Source organism: Carassius auratus, chromosome 23 (assembly GCF_003368295.1).
Source record: "Carassius auratus strain Wakin chromosome 23, ASM336829v1, whole genome shotgun sequence".
NCBI classification, from domain to species: domain Eukaryota; kingdom Metazoa; phylum Chordata; class Actinopteri; order Cypriniformes; family Cyprinidae; genus Carassius; species Carassius auratus.
In genome coordinates, this window is record NC_039265.1 from 8,010,712 (window position 1) to 8,029,976 (window position 19,265).

The 19,265-nt window shown below is 36.1% G+C and overlaps 2 protein-coding genes across 8 annotated transcripts; one reads left to right on the forward strand and one right to left on the reverse strand.

The window, feature by feature from the left end:
- Positions 1 to 301: 301 nt before the first annotated feature.
- Positions 302 to 13,993, reverse strand: LOC113041173 (dnaJ homolog subfamily C member 5-like). 4 transcript variants are annotated; one of them, XM_026199560.1, is made up of 6 exons: positions 13,938 to 13,993; positions 5,777 to 5,938; positions 4,343 to 4,556; positions 3,785 to 3,956; positions 3,411 to 3,419; positions 302 to 3,185 (listed from the first exon to the last, which is right to left on the reverse strand). In XM_026199560.1, the coding sequence occupies exons 2-6, from the start codon at positions 5,884 to 5,886 to the stop codon at positions 3,082 to 3,084; spliced, it is 609 nt and encodes a 202-aa protein (XP_026055345.1). In that variant the 5' UTR covers positions 5,887 to 5,938; positions 13,938 to 13,993; the 3' UTR covers positions 302 to 3,081. The 4 variants fall into 4 exon arrangements, with proteins under 4 accessions (XP_026055345.1, XP_026055344.1, XP_026055346.1 ...); XM_026199559.1 differs by lacking the exon at positions 13,938 to 13,993 and adding an exon at positions 13,422 to 13,579; XM_026199561.1 differs by lacking the exon at positions 13,938 to 13,993 and adding an exon at positions 10,954 to 11,039.
- Positions 11,037 to 18,886, forward strand: LOC113041172 (glucose-induced degradation protein 8-B homolog). 4 transcript variants are annotated; one of them, XM_026199555.1, is made up of 5 exons: positions 11,037 to 11,080; positions 14,526 to 14,654; positions 14,746 to 14,942; positions 15,480 to 15,677; positions 17,952 to 18,886. In XM_026199555.1, exons 2-5 carry the CDS (start codon positions 14,534 to 14,536, stop codon positions 18,123 to 18,125), a joined length of 690 nt encoding a protein of 229 aa, XP_026055340.1. In that variant the 5' UTR covers positions 11,037 to 11,080; positions 14,526 to 14,533; the 3' UTR covers positions 18,126 to 18,886. The 4 variants fall into 4 exon arrangements, with proteins under 4 accessions (XP_026055340.1, XP_026055341.1, XP_026055339.1 ...); XM_026199556.1 differs by lacking the exon at positions 11,037 to 11,080 and adding an exon at positions 13,639 to 13,771; XM_026199554.1 differs by lacking the exon at positions 11,037 to 11,080 and adding an exon at positions 13,965 to 14,064.
- Positions 18,887 to 19,265: the final 379 nt, after the last annotated feature.

Genomic DNA, 19,265 nt, shown 5'->3' on the forward strand with positions numbered 1-19,265 from the left:
ACAGAAAACACACCTATTATGCAAACAAAACTTTTATTTTGAATTTATTTAGATTTAATCACGATTAATCATTTGACAGCTCTACTTTATTTTAATGAAGAGGGTTTTTTAAATCCCTGTAAGTGTGTGAAAAGCAACATTAGAATTTTATTTTTTAGATCATTATTTCCTTTGCAGAAATACACAAATAATCAACACAGATACTTTTTTTTTTTGGCTTCCTTCACATTTATTTTACAGCTGTAATTCAGAGCTATTATCCATGTTACATCTCTCTGACACATTACATTATTCTACAACAATTTCAGCGGATTTATCCAGAACACGCAAAAGAATTCAGCCATTCTGTACAAGTCATATACACATACTGAACTATGTAATTCATTAAAAACGTATGGAAATAAAAAATTAAATATTGTTTCTCATCACCATGATTATACGATTTCCTTCATTTTTAACATGATTCGGTTTAGGTGTTGCATTCACACTCAATGCTTTATTCATTATCTTATTCTTAGATGGGAATCAATAGGAAATCAGATTAGTGTTTTTTTGTTCTGTTTATGATCATGAATGAATGAATACAACATAAATTGAAAGGAAAACTGGGATTAAGCAAAAACAGATCAGTAGCTATGTTACAGCTGAGCTTGTGTTGAGAAATAATATTTTGCAAATAAAAGCGTTACACATTGTGAACAGTTCGGTCTTAGAAATGCTTAGAAACATGGTCACTAATAATCTGCCTAATCGTTTAGACATAAAATACCGAAAAACTACATGGTAAATCTACAAACCTATGAAATATTCATGATGTGATCCTAAACAAATAAAACACACATATTTTTGGGGTAAATTACACATATATCCTGTTTTAAGTGCATGTAAATGAATGTATGCACAAACAGGGACGGCTACAGCTAATCCATCTTACAGATATTTCAACAGAACATACGGAGATGATTAAACAGTGATTCAATTAATATCTCAGTTTCAAACAGCACACACACTGAAATTAAGGTTACCTAGACGTCTGTATGTTTAGGTTCACTCCTATCAAATAATACAAATAAAATAAATATAATAACATAAAAAAAGCATGTATTCTGACAGATAAAAAAAATTAGAAGATCTAAAAGGCTGCAAGTGTCAGGGTTTCCAAGTTGTTTGTCCAATGACTTTTCTATTACCATTTTGTTTAGGATTTTAGTTCATGAAGAGCTATTTCCAGCCACTGAAATATTTTAGGGCTGATCAAAGCTAAAAAATATATAGAGCATGGACATTTTCATTACTTTTCATTAATGTCCTTGAATGCTCCTGGCTGGAAAGCCACAATTTTAGCGTTCCGTGATATTCCCAGGACTGGGACGACTGAATTGTGCATATATGATCAAATTGAGCATGAAAAATTTTAGTCTGAAGCACACAGATCAAAGAGTTATTTATATTTTCTGGAATGATAGAAACAATACTGTTAATGCGTAATATGCTGACTGAATCAAATCATCATGGCACTAGGGAACAACATCAAATTATGGGTATAATTACAGCCAAAACAAAACAGAACATCAAACTGAGTGATGGAAGTCTAGAACCACATTTGTTAAAATACATTTAAAAAATGTAACACACTAACAATTTTGGGTCAGTGTGAAACTATGGAATCAATAGATGAAAACCACTGATGTTACTGAACTATAGAGGAAACATATTGTATGTTTTGTGCAGATGAACCCCTTTACTCACAATCCTTCTGTGCTTATATTGAACCCAGCTGTCAGAGGATGGGCTTATGCTCTCTGAAACCACAATCCTGAGGAATGCTAACACTCTTTAACTTAGCAAATCCTTGAGAATACAGATGGAAACACAAAACACCTGTTCAAGATTAAATGACCTGGCACAAAGGTATGTGTTTGTGCACAGCAGTATTATATTTGACAGTACATTCCCACCGGATGCCATTAACACGAGAGACGGCTCACATAAACATACACACATGACACAGCGAGGAGTCCTCAATCGTGTCCTCAGTGACTGCACTACACCACACTGCCTTACTGTTTACAAAAATATACAGGTCTCAAACTACTGAAAACTATTTCCAGTAAATGTTACAAAACAGCTGAGCCTGAAGGATCAGAACTTATATAGTGTTATTTCTGGATAATGAAAATGGCACAGGTCTGTTTGTAAAAAAAAAGAAAAAAAAAAGAAAGTGGAAACATGAAAACAAGCCGGGACAATGTCAATGATGTGATTGTGAGGTTTGTGCTAGTGAGAGCCAATCAAATGCATGAAAGGGTCATTCACTTTTTTTTTTTTTGTCTTACACTCACCAAGGCTGGTTTTAAACCAAAAAATCAGTAAAAACTGTTACAATTAAACTAACAGTTTTCTATTTTACTGCATTTTAAAAAGTAATTTATTCCTGTGATGCAAAGATGAATTGTCAGCATCATTACTCCAATCTTTAGGGTCACATGATCCTTCAGAAATCATTCTAATATTCTGATTTATTATTATCAGGGTTGAAAACAGTTGTGCTGCTTAATATTTCTTCTTCTTTCTTTTTTTTGATGAACAAAGCTCAAAAGAATGGCATCTTTACGGTCACTTTCAGAGTCCAAACTTTTGAATGACAGGGTATGTGTGACAACCTCTACAATTATCACATTTTTCAAGTCAATGTTACTCACGCTTCATTCATGCTAATTAAACTAATTCGTGCTTCAAGTCAGATTGATCAAAATTATTTGAACCTATTATGTAGACAAATGCAGTGTGATAACCAGTGCATAACAAGAGCTGTTGGCAAGATGAAGCTTAAGTCATAGCAGGAAGACTGAATGTACACTGGAAGAAAGTTCTTGTGTGTGTGTGTGTATTAAATATAACACAGCAGTAGGTTTGGGCATGATAGAGGTTAAAGGCAAATCAAAATAAACTGGCTTCTTGCCCTGTACAGTGGAGCGTTTCAGGTTTTCCCATGATACTGTTACTAACTTTCCTCTTTATCACCCGTTGCCCACCGTGACCTTTTCTGGCATGGTGGTCCCGTGTGTCTGTGAGAGAGGTTTAATAGCTGGTGTCTGTCCGGTAGCTGGTGTGGTGAGAGTCTGCTTTCAGCTGAGTGGTCTCTGTGGCAGAGGACGGCTGCATCACGATGGGACTGCTGCCATCTGTGGAAACACACACTAGTGTCACACTGCTTTATAATACGAGCAGCTAGCAACTCAAACTGAACCCTGTTGCTAAGCATTACAGGCATGATAGTGAGTGAGTGCCAGGAGACCACTTCAAATGGCTAAATAAGCAATCTTAAGGCATTTTAACTGTAATACTGGGCAGGACTTTATTCCTGCTTTACTGGGATTTGATTGAAACCAATGATATTATTGACCCACCTGCATAGCCTTAGATATGACAGCAGAAAAGAAAGGTTTAAGAAGCAGATAAAATGATGACATTGTGATGAAAGATTATGAAACAATCATTATCACTTTACAATAACATGCACTGAACTGTGCTATGAACATTTATTGACCCAATGAAACAGTTTGATTACAAAATAATAATGGTTCATTACACTACCTTTTGTAAGTACACTAGCTTATGAATGGCATTAAAAAACTAAAATACATGGACAAATACACACAAAACTGCCATTTTGATTTCATGTCAATGTTATCGTGTTTATCTGACTATTGTAAATGAATGAGTGTCAGTGTTATCGTGTTTATCTGACTATTGTAAATGAATGAGTGTCAGTGTGTCTCACCTCTCTCATCAGACTGCATCTGAGCTTCCAAGTCTTCAGGAGACACATAGAAATCCGGCTCATCTGACGGAGGAGGATGAGGTTTACACTTCCCACAGCAGCAGTTACAGCAGCAGCACAGACAGCAGCAGAAGTAACAGCCTGTGGCCACACCGCAGAATATAAACAACGCCTGGCCAGAAGGTGGAAAAAAAGAGGAATTCAACACAAATAACAGCATGTACACAAATTTACTATATGCTCTATAACATCTAAAGGTTTGGGGTCAGAAGCCTCATATGCTCATCAAGGTTTTTTTTTTTTTTTTAGTTTATTTTAAAATGTAAAATGCAATTTTAGGATGTTAAAGCTGAAATTTCAGGATCATTATCATTACTCCTGTCTTCAGTGTTATATGATCCTTCAGAAATCACTCTAATATGCTGATTTGCTGCAATATAAATATTTTGAGATAAACTTCTTCTGAATAATTAAATGCATTCTTGCTGAATAAAAGTATTATTTAAGTATTAAACTAAGTATACAGTGTATCTGAAGGGTCTTGCGTGTATGACTAACCTTGGCCCACCAGCTGGACAATACAAAGTACGTGTTAACGTTCTCCTCTCCAAACTGTTCTGCCACGTAGAGGCCCAGAGATCCGTATTTGTCGTAGATGTTGCGTTTGGTGGGGTCGGACAGAATGGTGTGAGCATTGTTGATTTCTTTGAATTTCTCAACTGCTTCTGGATTGTCAGGATTCTTGTCTGGGTGGAACTTCAGAGCTAGTTTTCTGCAAATCAGAAGATCAGAAATAATTTCGCTTCCTAAAAATGAAATGCAACCATGACCTTTGTCTAGCATCCTTGCCAATCTGCTTTCAGATGTGTTAATGTTTACTATGTTAAAAATGGACCCTTTTCACAGACTGTGTTTATGCATTTCCACAGTTCACCCAAAAATGAAAATTTTATCAATAATTACTAACCCTCATGTCGTTCCAAACCTGTAAGACCTTCTTTCATCTTTGGAACAAAAATTAAGATATATTTGAATAAATTTGAGAGCTTTCTGACCCTGCATATACCTCAACGGAGCAGACATGCAAGACTCAGAAAGGTAGTAAGGACATCATTAAAACAGTCCATGTGACATCAGTGCTTCAACCCTAATTTTATGCATCTATAAGAAGACTTTTTCTGCTCAAATAAAACAAACATAATGATGGTGTGATGCTGCTGACGGAAGAACTGGCTTTCTGATGTAAGACATGCTGCACCTGGTTTGCAAGCAGAGGATTGCACACTCGTGCGATGTGAAAATCATTGAAATGTTTGAATGGATTGTTTTTCCTTTGACATTGGAACAAACTGCAATGCAAAAATTATAGTATTATAATTTATTATATTTGTTGTGGTTTCCATTCACCACTATGGTTCACCCGACTATTTCGACTTCCACTAGTAATGACTCCATGATATATAAACACGCATCTTTTATTTAAAAATTGCATGTAAATACTAAGTATTATTTCATGATAAATGCTGGCAAGCATAATCGATCACCTGAGTATTCATGCATAACAGAAAATGTACATACTGTTCAAAGTACTCATACTGTATAAAACAGCAGTAGAGAGAACAGTATGCTAGCACGTTTTCATGAGAGGAAATGAGGGAAAGTTCTCTAGTGGATTTAATTGGAAATAGATTTTTAACCCCCCCCCAAAAAAATCATTTACTTACTCTCACTTTCCAAACCGTTATGATTTATTTTCTTTTGCGGCAATACATACAGGGTTGGAATCACACAAGGGTGAGTAAATGACAGAACGGGTGAACTATCCCTTTAAAATTTTTTAGTTTTCTCGCATAATTCGTTTAGGAGTTATAAAAAGAAATTAAATAATAAAAGGAAAGAACCCCCACACCGAACAAAATCCAGTGTGCTTTATCCACTATTTTCGATGGCATTGCTGGAACAATCTTTCTATGTGCATTAAGAGTGTCTCACCTGTAGGATTTCTTGATGTCTTCTGGTGCTGTGTTTTTATCAACTCCCAGGACCACATACAGTGATTCTCCTGCCGTGGAGAGTGAACGCTGTCTCTGCTGCTCTGCCATTACTCACACGCGTGCACACACACTCCCCTCACACCACAACCACCTCCTCTTTCTGAAAGAAAAAGCAGAGAGACATTTATATGCGTCTGCTTTTATTCTTGCAGTGCTTCAGTGTCTTTTTACATAGCAGCATAACATACAAAAATATTTAAAGCGTACGCAAACTGCCATCCCAGTGATATGGCAATAAAACTTGAAATTATTTTATTATCATTATACACTATTTCTGTGAATCTAAAACCCATTATCCATCCCCTTTAGTGCAGCAGAACACCACCATTATTACATCAGTGAGAGTCATAGGCTCATCATTTCCCACAATGTCCCTGTTCTGAGTCAGTGCATTAACAGTGAGGATCCACACATGCTGACAGAAGTCATGTGACTCTAGCATTCAGAGAGGTGTTTGGGTGTAGTACGCTTTGCCATATCTAACCCTTGTATTTGAATACTATACCTGCAATGACAATTAGAATTAATATGCCCTAATCACAGTTTGTTAATATATTATATCAAAGATGCAAGGTTTTATAGCCCTCATGCACTGGAAGCAGCAAAACATAATTTCTTGCGTATTGTGATGTACAATATGGATTATCAAAAAATAATAATAATAATAATGAAAACAGAGCAGGGACATGATTCTATGAATTTTTGTTGATTGGATCAGTGATATGCATTTAGAAAATATATCAAGTAAATTGTAATTAATGCCAACTGTCATGTGTATAAAATAATAAGAATTATGATTTTTGTTGTGATTATTAATAAATGTATTAAAATTAGAAATTATTTCTTACAATACTTCTGTGTACTGTAAAATTCAAATATTTAATTAAGCATTTAATAAAATATTGAAAAAAGCTATTGTCTATAGTACAACTGTAAAATTACAACACTAATATTCATATCTTAAACCATGAACTGATTCAAGTAGCAAAAAGAACAATATCGCATGCTTAAATCTTTAAATCTTAAATACGTATTTATTTATTTGCAGTGTGGCATTATTTTGAGGACAATTAAGCACATTTTCTCCTCATTGAAAGCTCACTTTCATGCAGACGAATAAAAGACCGGCTCAGTCAGAGTATTAGCTCCATGACTGTCAGGTACAGTTTGTGTAAAGAGAAAGAGATACACAGTGACACACATCTTTCACACACACAGACGATCAGAAGTTACATCCTCCAGTACGATTCAAAGACAGTTAACCCATTAACCCCAGAGTAATTCAGGTTAAGACACCTCCACACAAACTGACATGGTGAGGAGACGTTTCATATGCCAATAACCAGTTATTTGGAGAAAACAAAAAAATATAGGTATGATGACTCTTTACATGAGTACAAACATCACTTTTCCTCATGCGAGGAGCTTGCTGTGGCGTGGTGTGAGACAGTCTCGCCTCCCTTCAAGGCTAATCGTGCAGCCTGTCAGCTAGCATTAGCAGATTAGTATTAGCGGAGCATTTGAATAAGTGAAGGGTTATTTCTGTCCCTTCTCAAACAGTGTGCTTCTTCAACTGGGACACTCCAAACAAATTCAACATCTCCTCAGATATTACTGGAGATTTCTAAAAATATTGCTCATGCTTTGGATTTTCAAACCTCTTATTATTCTCAATAGTAATGAGAATTATAAATATTAATAATTATCAGCTATTACTTCTCTAGACAACTGCAAATTAGGATTTTTGCTTGCCAATAGATTTGCTGTTGACAAGCAAACAAACTAAAATAAACCAAATTTATGAAAAAAATGAATTCAGGAACAACAAATATCGTTAACTGCATTCAAAATCATGCATTTGATGATTTTTTTTAATAGTTAATAAAGTGCACTACCAGTCAAAAGTTTGACCTTTGATTATGTTCCCTAAGCCTGCATTTATTTGATCAGCTGTGTTGCTTACTATTTTTTCCTGAAAACCTGATACGTGTCAGGATTCTTTGATGAATACAAAAAAAGATAACATTTATTTTAAATAAAAATCTTTTAAAAACATTATAAAATTCCTTAACTTTAATTTTTGATCAATTTAATGCATCCTTGCTGAATAAAACTTTAGCTTTCTTTACAAAATGAATACAACATTTGCGTACTTCAGCACACTAGCAAACACATCACAAAAAAACACTCAAAACAACCACATATCAGCGCCCTGCCAACCTCCCACAACACCTTAACATCACGACAGTATTCTTTACACTGAGAAACATTTACTTTACACCTACATTTACTGCAGAAAATGAAACTGTTGCTACAAGTTGTGTTTAAAAAGCGTGTCAGAAATAAGTGGGTATGTTTGGGCTGCTAGCAGCTCCATCGCCATCGGTTGATTAAATGATTACTAACAGAGTTTTCATCAGGAGCAGTGCTCTGCAATGCAGCCACTACATCCATCTCTCTCTCTCTCTCACTCCCTCCCTCCCCTTCCTGTCTCTGCACCACCATATGCTCTGACTAATTCTTTAGTGGCCATCTCAGTCTGTGGACAAGAGATGGCTGCCAAAGTCTCCATAGCTTAATGAACATCACTGTCCAGGTTTGTCCATCACATCAAGTTCTCTGTCTGTGTTCTATCATCCTCTTCTCTCTCTATCTGAGCAGGTGAAGTGATGTGGTGGTTGTATGTGCTGCTGTTTGTAGAGGAAGGGAACAGATGGAGTGAGCAGGTTTGATGAGAGTCTCTCTTCACAATGAACAAATACACACAAGTAATAGTGTCGACGTATCTAAAACCTGTCGCTATGGTCAACCAAAACATAAAACTTAAAATTAAAATAATTTTCAAATTCACTGAAATATAAAAAAAAAGTTTACAATTTTCAGCTGGTTGCCAAAGCAAGATTTCTCTTTTTTTGTGGTTGAAAAACAAAAGAAGATATTCTGAAAATTGAGGGAAACCAAATAACTGATGGTATCCACTACTTTTTCTCCATACTATCAAAGTCAAAGGCTAACAGCAACTGTTTGGTTTCAAACTAATTTCAAAACATCTTTTTTTTGTGTGTTCAAAAGAAAGAAAGAAACTCTTCCAGGATTGAAACAACGAAGGTGAGTTAAATGTCAGATCAGTGGTCAGAACTGTATTTTTTGGTGAACTATCCCACAACAATGCTTAAAACAATGTGTTGTTATTGATTACTGACCAAAAATAATGAGCTTCAAGAAGTTAGAGAGCTCAAAGAACAAGAATAAAGACCAAACAAATTTGGATTAATGTGATGAACGAACAGCCAAAAGCACTAATTTTATGGAAAGTCACATGGTCTTCTGTTAATAACAAAAAATGCCTTGCCATTTTTCTAATATGAATAAACGAAGATCCATAACAAGATTACCATGATAACTCTCATGGAGAAACTTTTAGTGCTTTTCTATTAAGCCTCAAATGCCAACTATACATTGGATTGGTTTCCTCTTTCTCCTTGCTGTTGGGAGGTCGTGGCCTGGTGGTTAGAGATTATGACTCCTAACCCTAAGGTTGTGGGTTTGAGTCTCGGGCCGGCAATACCACGACTGCTCCCTGGGCACCGCAGCATAAATGGAGGCCCACTGCTTTGGGTGCGAGTTCACGGTGTGTGCACTTTGAATGGGTTAAATGCAGAGCACTAATTCTGAGTATGGGTCATCATACTTGGCTGAATGTCACGTCACTTTTTTACGTGAAGTGTGATCGAATGATAGAAAAGTAAAAATATGAATGGTATTATAAAAGTTTGGAAATCCCGTATTGAGAAAAGGTGGTTGACTATGTTCCCTAATGTGAAAGCATACAGTGACCTACAGTAATTGGGTATTTTGTTGATGTTGTGAACTACACCCTCCATAAAAGAAAGATATTTGTAGGAAAAAAGATAAATTATTTGTATTGTCAGGTGAACAAACCTTATTATAAACTCTTTTCAGTGTGATATAATCTATAACAGTCATTTTCACCAGAGTTTTAAACTCACTATATGATGATCACACCTGTTAATCACTATCTGCATCCCTGTAATATCACTCCAGTATTATCTTTAGGGAAACTGAATCATCAGCCGAGATGCATTCAAAATTGTTAATGTGTTATATTCTACCATAAAAACAACCCATTTGCCAGGGTTAAAACAATCTCTTACTCATGCAGTAACAATTCTTAACATTTTCTAGCCAATAGATTTTACATTTATTTATAAACTTTATTATGATAATTTAAATAGCAATTACATAAAGGTATCAATACAGTGACCAATAGTGTCTATTAAACCACTAAAGTCTTATTCTGGCAGTTAAACATGAGAAACTGTCAGTGTGTCTGTGTTAAATATAGAAAAATGGTCATTAAGTTTAAATAAGAAAAATAAAAAAATAATACTTTTACTCAGCGAGGATGCATTAAATTAGACCGAAGTGACAGTAAAGACACAACACTGTTCTAACTAAGACCCCTTCTTATAGACAACACCGAGCTTGCCAGCTTATGTTGACTGGAATACTGACTACACAAAAACCTAACGAAGGGTGAGGGAAAACAACTTCTAAAGAAAGTGCAGTTAATTAGCTAATGGAGTGCAAAGGTGCTTTCAGCAGGTCTTCTGAATGAGAAGGACCACTCTGAGTTATGCAGCAATTTTTAGAAACAAATATAGAACAATTGTGGATAGCCAACCCACAATAGTATTCAAAACTGAGATTTGTCAGATGAAATACTACATATGCTAATGACAACAGAAGTACCGTATTTTCCGGACTATAAGAAGCCAAAAAAAGAAGCCATTTACATGCCGAAATAAGCAAATCAAACGGACACATTTTTGATCGTAAAGCGATCTACTGAAAGGCTGCTGTGTTTTGCAGAGAAAAAACTACTGAGGAGAATTCATGGTATAGTGAGATAATGCCCAGGTAAGAGTTGACTTATTACTACATTGACTTATTACTACATTAAACAATACAGAAGTTCAATAAAAAATAGACGTTACAACGAACGTAATGTTTTAGTTTTTTATACTTTAAATTAATATAATAATAATAATTATTATTATTATTATTATTATTATGATGTAAGCAGTCCTTTACCTCGCTGCATTCGATCAGCAGCCAATCCAAACGAGGTAGCGCTGAAATCTCGTTATCTTTAAAAACCGCGAGAGCTTGGTACGGCCTTTCTCCCCGAGCTGCTGGCGATCAGAGTGTACACAATAAGGTAAAATTCTTAAATTTTTTGCATAATCGACAAGTTATTGTACATGTCGAAAACGAATGGTAATATATAAAAGCTAGGAGAATATCTGTGCTTATTAACGGTTATATATGTATGTTGTTACGGACATTTTTTAATCTGTTGTGATCTCTCTAGCGGTATAAGTCGCACTTTTTTTCATAGTTTGGCTGGTCCTGCGACTTATAGTCAGGTGCGACTTATTTATCAAAATTAATTTGAAATGAACCAAGAGAAATGAACTAAGAGACATGAACCAAGAGAAAACATTACCGTCTACAGCCGCGAGAGGGCGCTCTATGCTGCTCTGTGCTCCTGTAGTCTACACTGAACACATAGAGCGCCCTCTCGCGGCTAAAGACGGTAATGTTTTCTTTTGGTTCTTGGTTCTAACTAAATGCGACCTATAGTCCAGTGTAGAGCTGCAACTAACGATTATTTTATCTGTCGACTAATCTAACGATTATTTTTTTTGATTAGTCGACTAAATCTAACGATTATTTTTTATTACAATACATAATTAATGTTCTTTTTTTAATTAGCTAATGAATCCTTTGGATAACTTTACAAAAAAAAATATATAAGTACAACTTCTAATATAATATTTCAACCTTTATTCATTTTCAACCAATGTGGTTGAAGTTTTTACAGTATAAAATAATAAAGAGGCAAAGAAAATTATTTTACCATGGTAAATATGAGCTTATGATAGCGTTTATAATTAAACCACAGTAGCCATAAATTTACAGTTGTCTGAGACGTCATGAAATGTTCTTTAGCATCACAAACCATAAAATGTAGTCAGGGTTCTGCTATGGTTTAGCATGGTTTCCGGAGATCTGGAGCAGATTCGGAGTAGCTCGGTGGTTTGTGACTGTTGTCTTGCGGCGCGCTGTCTTTTAGGCGCACGATTAGCGCTCGTTTTTTCCAGGCGTGTCCGCACCGCATCGAGTTAAACACATCTCAACTTTTCAGAATGCCGCAAGCGCAAGAATATCAGACCTGAACCAGAAAGTTGGTCACCAGATCACACGGTAACCAGTTAAACCATAACACCGGAGAGCGCCAAGATGTTTTCCTCTAAGGTGCTCGCGCATCGCAGTTGTGCGGCCGCTACACCATATCTTTTTTGCAAAGGGAACAAAGGGCCATTTTATTTGTCTTCTGTTTAAAGTATTTCCATACTTTTGATAACAGTGGTCTCTGTTTTTGTGATAGAATGCAACTTTCTCCATTCCCAGTATGACATTACGCGAGATGTAAACAAACAGTGTGACGTGTCGACACATTTCACGCACATCGACGTATTTTCGTAGTCGACGTAATCGATGACGTCGACGCGTCGTTGCAGCACTAGTCCAGCAGTGCGACTTATATATGTTTTTTTCCTCATCCTGGCCTATTTTTGGACTGATGCGACTTATAGTCTGAAAAATACGGTAAGCACAAAGATGCTTTGAAAGCTAGAATGATTTTTTTTTTAAACACAGCAAGCAAGATTCAAAATTTACTCCCATTCATGTTCCAAACCCTTAAGACTTTCTTCTGTGGCATTTAAAAGAAAATGATTTTAAGACTGTCTGTAACAAATCAGGTTTAGTTACCATTGACAACCATTGTTAAAAAAAAAAGTATCATTGTTACATTTCTGATCTGTGTGAGTGATGACATGACTTCATTAAATTTACAATCAAGAATAATTAGCAGTAGCAGTTGATGTACCTTGAGCCAAGCTCTAGGAGAAAGAGAAAGTACCAAGTAGTGAGGTGGTTAAAGGTTATGAGTCACAATGCAGAACTAATGAATTAACCGCAGACACTGATGAGAGCCGGGTGTGAAGCGGTTCAGTGCTGGAGATTTACAGACTTTAATCTCCCTGCTTTGCGCTCAGTATTCATGTTGGTTTGTTTGGTAAAAGAATAGTTCAATCAAATATAGAGGTAGTATCATCATTTACTTGTTTCAAGTCTGTACCACTTCCGAAACACGCGGAGATGCGGGATGACAGCCGCGGTCACCATTCACTTTAACGGTAACGTTACGGAAAATAAAATGAACGGCTAACTTACTGAATCTGTCCGTCTGTAACATTTAATGTTATGCTCCAGAATTAAAGTCAGTCATGTGGGTTTCAAACGACATGAAGTTGGGAATTTGTATTTTATTTAATTTTTACTAATGGTGAACTATCCCTTTAATGGATTAAGCTTTCTTGCTCAAAAACCTTCCACAACAGTAATGTTACTAATCCACGCGCAACGGCAGCATGTAGCAGGATTGAGGCGCACAGATAGGATTTTCCTCTGGCTGCGATCTCATTTCTTACCGTCAAGGAGAAGCGTAGGTAGAAGTGCAGTTCCTCAGTTGTTCGTAAATTAATACCTATATCTATAAACGGCCCGAAAGCTGGAGTAAATCAGGCTGCGGTACTCGGACACGGCGTCCTAGTTTATGAATATGATCGCAAGCAGCGTCCCCGCTCAATGGGAGTCGTGCGCTGACGTCACGCTCGAAAGGAACATGGGCGGAAACGAAAAAAAGAAGCCGTTTACATGCCGAAATAAGCAAATCAAACGGACACATTTTTGATCGTAAAGCGATCTACTGAAAGGCTGCTGTGTTTTGCAGAGAAAAAACTACTGAGGAGAATTCATGGTATAGTGAGATAATGCCCAGGTAAGAGTTGACTTATTACTACATTGACTTATTACTACATTAAACAATACAAAAGTTCAATAAAAAAATAGACGTTACAACGAACGTAATGTTTTAGTTTTTTATACTTTAAATTAATATAATAATAATAATTATTATTATTATTTTGATGTAAGCAGTCCTTTACCTCGCTGCATTCGATCAGCAGCCAATCCAAACGATGTAGCGCTGAAATCTCGTTTTCTTTAAAAACCGCGAGAGCTTGGTACGGCCTTTCTCCCCGAGCTGCTGGCGATCAGAGTGTACACAATAAGGTAAAATTCTTACATTTTTTTTGCATAATCGACAAGTTATTGTACATGTCGAAAACGAATGGTAATATATAAAAGCTAGGATAATATCTGTGCTTATTAACGGTTATATATGTATGTTGTTACGGACATTTTTTAATCTGTTGTGATCTCTCTAGCGGTCCAGGCTTCAATGTTATGATACAGGCCTTTTAATTAGAGCTTCCGGTCATTACAAGCGAAAATGTAATCTTTCTTGCTTTCCATAACATTGTTTATTTATATATTCTCATGGTGTATTAGCTAACTCGTTGTCGTTCTATGTTGTATTAGTGCCCTAGTCTTCCTTTTTCTAAAATCTTTAAAAAGTAAACATAATAATAGTATGTTTTTACACACACACACACACACACACACACACACGTGCATGCATGTGTGAGTATTTTTATTAGATATAATTTCTATGTATTTGTTTGCCAATGTAGAACACTTCATGATGAGTTATGCTGAAAAGCCAGAGGACGTGACAAGAGAGGAGTGGATGGAAAAGCTAAATAATGTTCATATTCAGCGGGCAGACATGAATAGGCTCATTATGAATTATCTGGTGACAGGTAAGTGATCAACTGACCAATTTATTTTTTTCACCTTTAATACAACTGTCAGAAGATCTGTATCATAATTTGTTTGTTTCTATTTGCATAGAGGGGTTTAAAGAAGCAGCTGAGAAGTTCAGGATGGAATCAGGCATTGAACCAAGTGTTGATCTGGACTCTCTGGATGAAAGGATAAAAATTAGGGAGATGGTGCTGAAGGGACAAATTCAAGAGGCCATTGCACTGATCAACAGTCTGCATCCTGAGCTGCTGGACACTAACCGATATCTGTACTTTCATCTTCAGGTATAGAAGGTTAATGACAATTGGCTCATGATATATATTACGTATCTTCATATGTTTGAGGGCTGTATTTTGACACCGAAGCCACTCTACAAATGTATGAATTTCATTGCATGGTTAACATATCAGCCAAACAAATTATACCTTTTTGTACTACACCTGTAGTTCATCACACTATCTGTGAATGTGTTCCAGTAACATTTGTAAATGAAAGTGTGTAGATAATTTTTCTTCAATTTGAAAAGCAGATCTATTACTTTATCATTTAGAACCTTACAAACGAACTAAAAAGTTTTATCTGATCTAACAAAATTAAATGTGGCCTAAAGTTCAAATATGTTTTGGGCCCTACGAAATCTAAGTTGCACACTGTTGGACTTTTGTTTTGTAAACTGGTTGTCAATCTTAATATTAAATGTTTATATAAATAAAAGTTGTACTGTTCCACAGTGACTCAAATTGTCAACTGTCTGATGATAAATCACAAGAAAAGTCTTTTCATTTTACAACAAGTAAGGTATATCTGCTTTCCTCCTTTAGCAACAACACCTGATAGAGTTGATTCGCCTGCGGGAAACGGAGGCTGCATTGGAGTTTGCACAGACACAGTTAGCTGAACAGGGAGAGGAAAGCCGAGAGTGTCTGACAGAGATGGAGCGCACCCTCGCACTCCTGGCGTTTGATAACCCAGAAGAGTCACCCTTCGGTGACCTGCTGAACATGATGCAGAGACAGAAGGTAAAGCTGGTTGATCTGTCTTCTCTTTATAAAGAATGCTATTTTTAACATACAGGTACATCTCAATAAATTATAATGTTGTGGAAAAGTTAATTTATTAAACTGTGAAACTTGTGTATTAAATGAATTCAATGCACACAGACTGAAGTAGTTTAAGTCTTTGGTTATTTTAATTGTGATGATTTTGGCTCACATTTAACAAAAACCCACCAGTTCACTATCACAACAAATTCAAATACTTCATAAGACCAATAAAGAAAACTTTTTTACTGAATTGTTGGCCTTCTGGAAAGTATGTTCATTTACTGTACATGTACTCAATACTTGGTAAAGGCTCCTTTTGCTTAAATTACTGCCTCAATTCAGTGAGGTATGGAAGTGATCAGTTTGTGGCACTGCTGAGGTGGTCTGGAAGCCCAGGTTTTTTGACAGTGGCCTTCAGCTCATCTGCATTGTTTGGTCTCTTGTTTCTCATCTTCCTCTTGACAATACTCCATAGATTCGCTCTGGGGTTCAGGTCTGGTGAGTTTGCTGGCCAGTCGAGCACACCAACACCATGGTCTTTTAACCAACTTTTGGTGCTTTTGGCAGTGTGGGCAGGTGCCAAATCCTGCTGGGAAATGAAATCAGCATCTTCAAAAAGCTGGTCAGCAGAAGGAAGCGTGAAGTTTTCAAAATTTGTTGGTAAACGGGTGCAGTGACTTTGGTTTTCAAAAAACACAATGGACCAACACCAACAGATGACATTGCAACCCAAATCACCACAGACTGTGGAAACTAAGCACTGGACTTCAAGCAACTTGGGCTATGAGCTTCTCCACCCTTCTTCCAAACTCTAGGACCTTGGTTTCCAAATGAAATACAAAACTTGCTCTCATCAGAAAAGATGAGGCTCTTGATGCCTTGACACCAGCCTCAGTCCAGTCTTTGTGAAGTTCACTCAAATTCTTGAATCGATTTTGCTTGACAATCCTCATAAGGCTGGGTTTCTCTCGGTTGGTTGTGCATCTTTTTCTTGCACACTTTTTCCTTCCACTCAACTTTCTGTTAACATGCTTGGATACAGCACTCTATGAACAGCCAGCTTCTTTGACAATGAATGTTTGTGGCCTACCCTCCTTCTGAAGCCTGTCAAATATTGTCTTCTGGACAGCTGTCAGATGTCTTCCCCCATGATTGTGTAGCATAGTGAACCAAACTGAGAGACATTTTTGAAAGCTCAGGAAACCTTTGCAGGTGTTTTGAGTTGATTAGCTGATTGACATGTCACATTTTCTAATTTGTTGAGATCATCACAATTAAAAGAACCAAAGACTTAAACTAATTCAGTCTGTATGCATTGAATTTATTTATTACACAAGTTTTACAATTTGAGTTGAATTACTGAAATAAATGAAATTTTCCATGACATTCTAATTCACTGAGATGCACCTGTATTTTTAAGCAGGGTATAAAATTAACACCTTCAACCGTCCGGTTAGGTAATTTTTACATATTGGCATTATTGTTTAATAAAAAAATAAAAAAATAAATTAATTAAAAAAAAGCTTATGGCTATTCCAGTCCTGCAGGACATTAAAGTTCAATTTCAAGGCTAGTACAGTGTGAGGGCAGAGAATCATTTGGTTTACTTAAAAAGGAAATGTTTGTTCAATATACAGAAAGAAATTGTGCATATTTGAGTAGGCTATACAACCATTTAAAAGTTTGGGGTCTGTAAGATTATTATTATTTTTTGTCATTTATATCCACCAAGGCTATATTTGGTTGATCAATATTGTAGTAAAACAGTAATATTGTAAAGTATTTTTATAAAAAAACAATGATACATTATTTTCAGGATTCTCTGATGAATAAAGAACCCGTATTAATTTGAAATAGAAATCTTCTGTAACAATGAAAAATCTTTTGTGTAATTTAATTCTTTATCAATTTTATGTTTTCGAGGCTTGTAAGTCGCTTTGGATAAAAGCATCTGCTAAATGACTAAAATTAGTTCATTTCTTTGACAATTCAATATTGACTTTTTTTTTTATACAAAATTGATCCCTTATACTTATTGTACATTCCCAGTATTACTGTGAATGATTCAGTGTTTATATATATCTGTACTCAAAATGTAATAACTTGCCTTTTTTTAAATGTGTTTTCACTGATATCACTCCACTCCCCCCACATTTAATTTTATGTAAATCATGGCATTTGTAGAGGGTAATGAAGGGCGTCATTCATTCAGTCTGTCAGTAATTGACAGCATGTGGTCTTCTATAACAGGTGTGGAGCGAGGTAAACCAGGCGGTGCTGGACTATGAAAACAGGGAGTCCACACCGAAACTTGCCAAACTCCTCAAACTGTTGCTGTGGGCTCAGAACGAGTTGGACCAGAAGAAAGTCAAGTACCCTAAAATGACAGATCTTAGCAAAGGCACCATCGAGGACCCCAAGTGAAAACGAACCGGCATCTCTTCTGTGGGGAACAAAATGGACGCTTTCCCTTTCCTTAACTATTTATACTCCGTGACTGACACTCAAACATCCTTTTATCAACCTTTTGTTTGTTTACTTGTTGCTTATCAGAGACTTTGCTTTAAATGGGCTGGGGAATTGAGATTAAGATTTAAGGGGGACTCCTAGCCAAAATGGAAACACTTTTTTTTATCACAGATGGATTTCTGTGATTTTTGTTACCACAATGTTTGACTTGCTGAGCTGAATTGATTGCATTTTAGCCATTTTGTTTTTGCAGAGGATTATTATCTATTTTGTCAGTAAATGTTGAGAAAGTCTACAAATATAAGTTGAGGACTGAACCACACTATCTAGATTTAACTTTAAGTATTTGACTGTGTCATCTGATGTGAGGTACCTACGGCGCAACAGTAGTGTTTCATCAAGGACAGTGGATTTGATTGTACCAATGCGGAGAACGAGTTCTGTGTGCTTTCACAACTTTTATTTGCAGTGCACAGGTATACATTGTATGCGTGTTAAAGGGTTCTGTCAAAGAAAATCTGCCCTTTTCGAGTACTAATGTTATTGCATTATAATGTTATAAAGTCATGTGACATTGTTTTCTACTGTACATTGTCATAGTATTCCTGCTTACATTGACATTCAATTGTGATTTAAAGATATTGCAGAGATCAAATTGTAAGCTTCTGAAGACAGATGCTTTATGTGGGTATTAAATATTCTTTTTTTTTAAATCCCCAAACTATTTGATTTTTAAAATTGCTGCTGTTGTTGGAGGCTATGGCCAAACACTTATGTGGTGATGTTGCAGGCAGTGTTTTTTTGTTGTTGTTTTTTAAATGGCAAATGAAAGCCCCGCCTTTACTCTCTTATGACTGATTATGATAATGGTTTGCCATAGATAAAGACACAAACCAGAAATTACACTTCAAATAAGTCAGAGTAAGAACGTGTTCTGTTAACTTGGACTTGTAACACCCTGTAAAAGTCTATTTCTTGGGCACTGCAGTCCTGTCCAGGTGATTTCGTTATTATAATGTATATTGTAGCGAAATTAGATTACTGAACATTGTTCTCTTGAGTCGAATCTTTTCAGTGAACCAGATGATCCTGTTC

Coding starts and splice junctions, on each gene's coding strand:
- LOC113041172 (XM_026199555.1), top strand. CDS start 14,534: ATGATGAGTTATGCTGAAAAGCCAGAGGACGTGACAAGAGAGGAGTGG. Junction 14,655..14,745: donor TATGAATTATCTGGTGACAG/GTAAGTGATCAA, acceptor CTATTTGCATAG/AGGGGTTTAAAGAAGCAGCT. Junction 15,678..17,951: donor ACATGATGCAGAGACAGAAG/GTAAAGCTGGTT, acceptor CTTCTATAACAG/GTGTGGAGCGAGGTAAACCA.
- LOC113041173 (XM_026199560.1), bottom strand. CDS start 5,886: ATGGCAGAGCAGCAGAGACAGCGTTCACTCTCCACGGCAGGAGAATCA. Junction 4,557..5,776: donor GACATCAAGAAATCCTACAG/GTGAGACACTCT, acceptor TCTGATTTGCAG/AAAACTAGCTCTGAAGTTCC. Junction 3,957..4,342: donor TGTCCAGCTGGTGGGCCAAG/GTTAGTCATACA, acceptor CCTTCTGGCCAG/GCGTTGTTTATATTCTGCGG.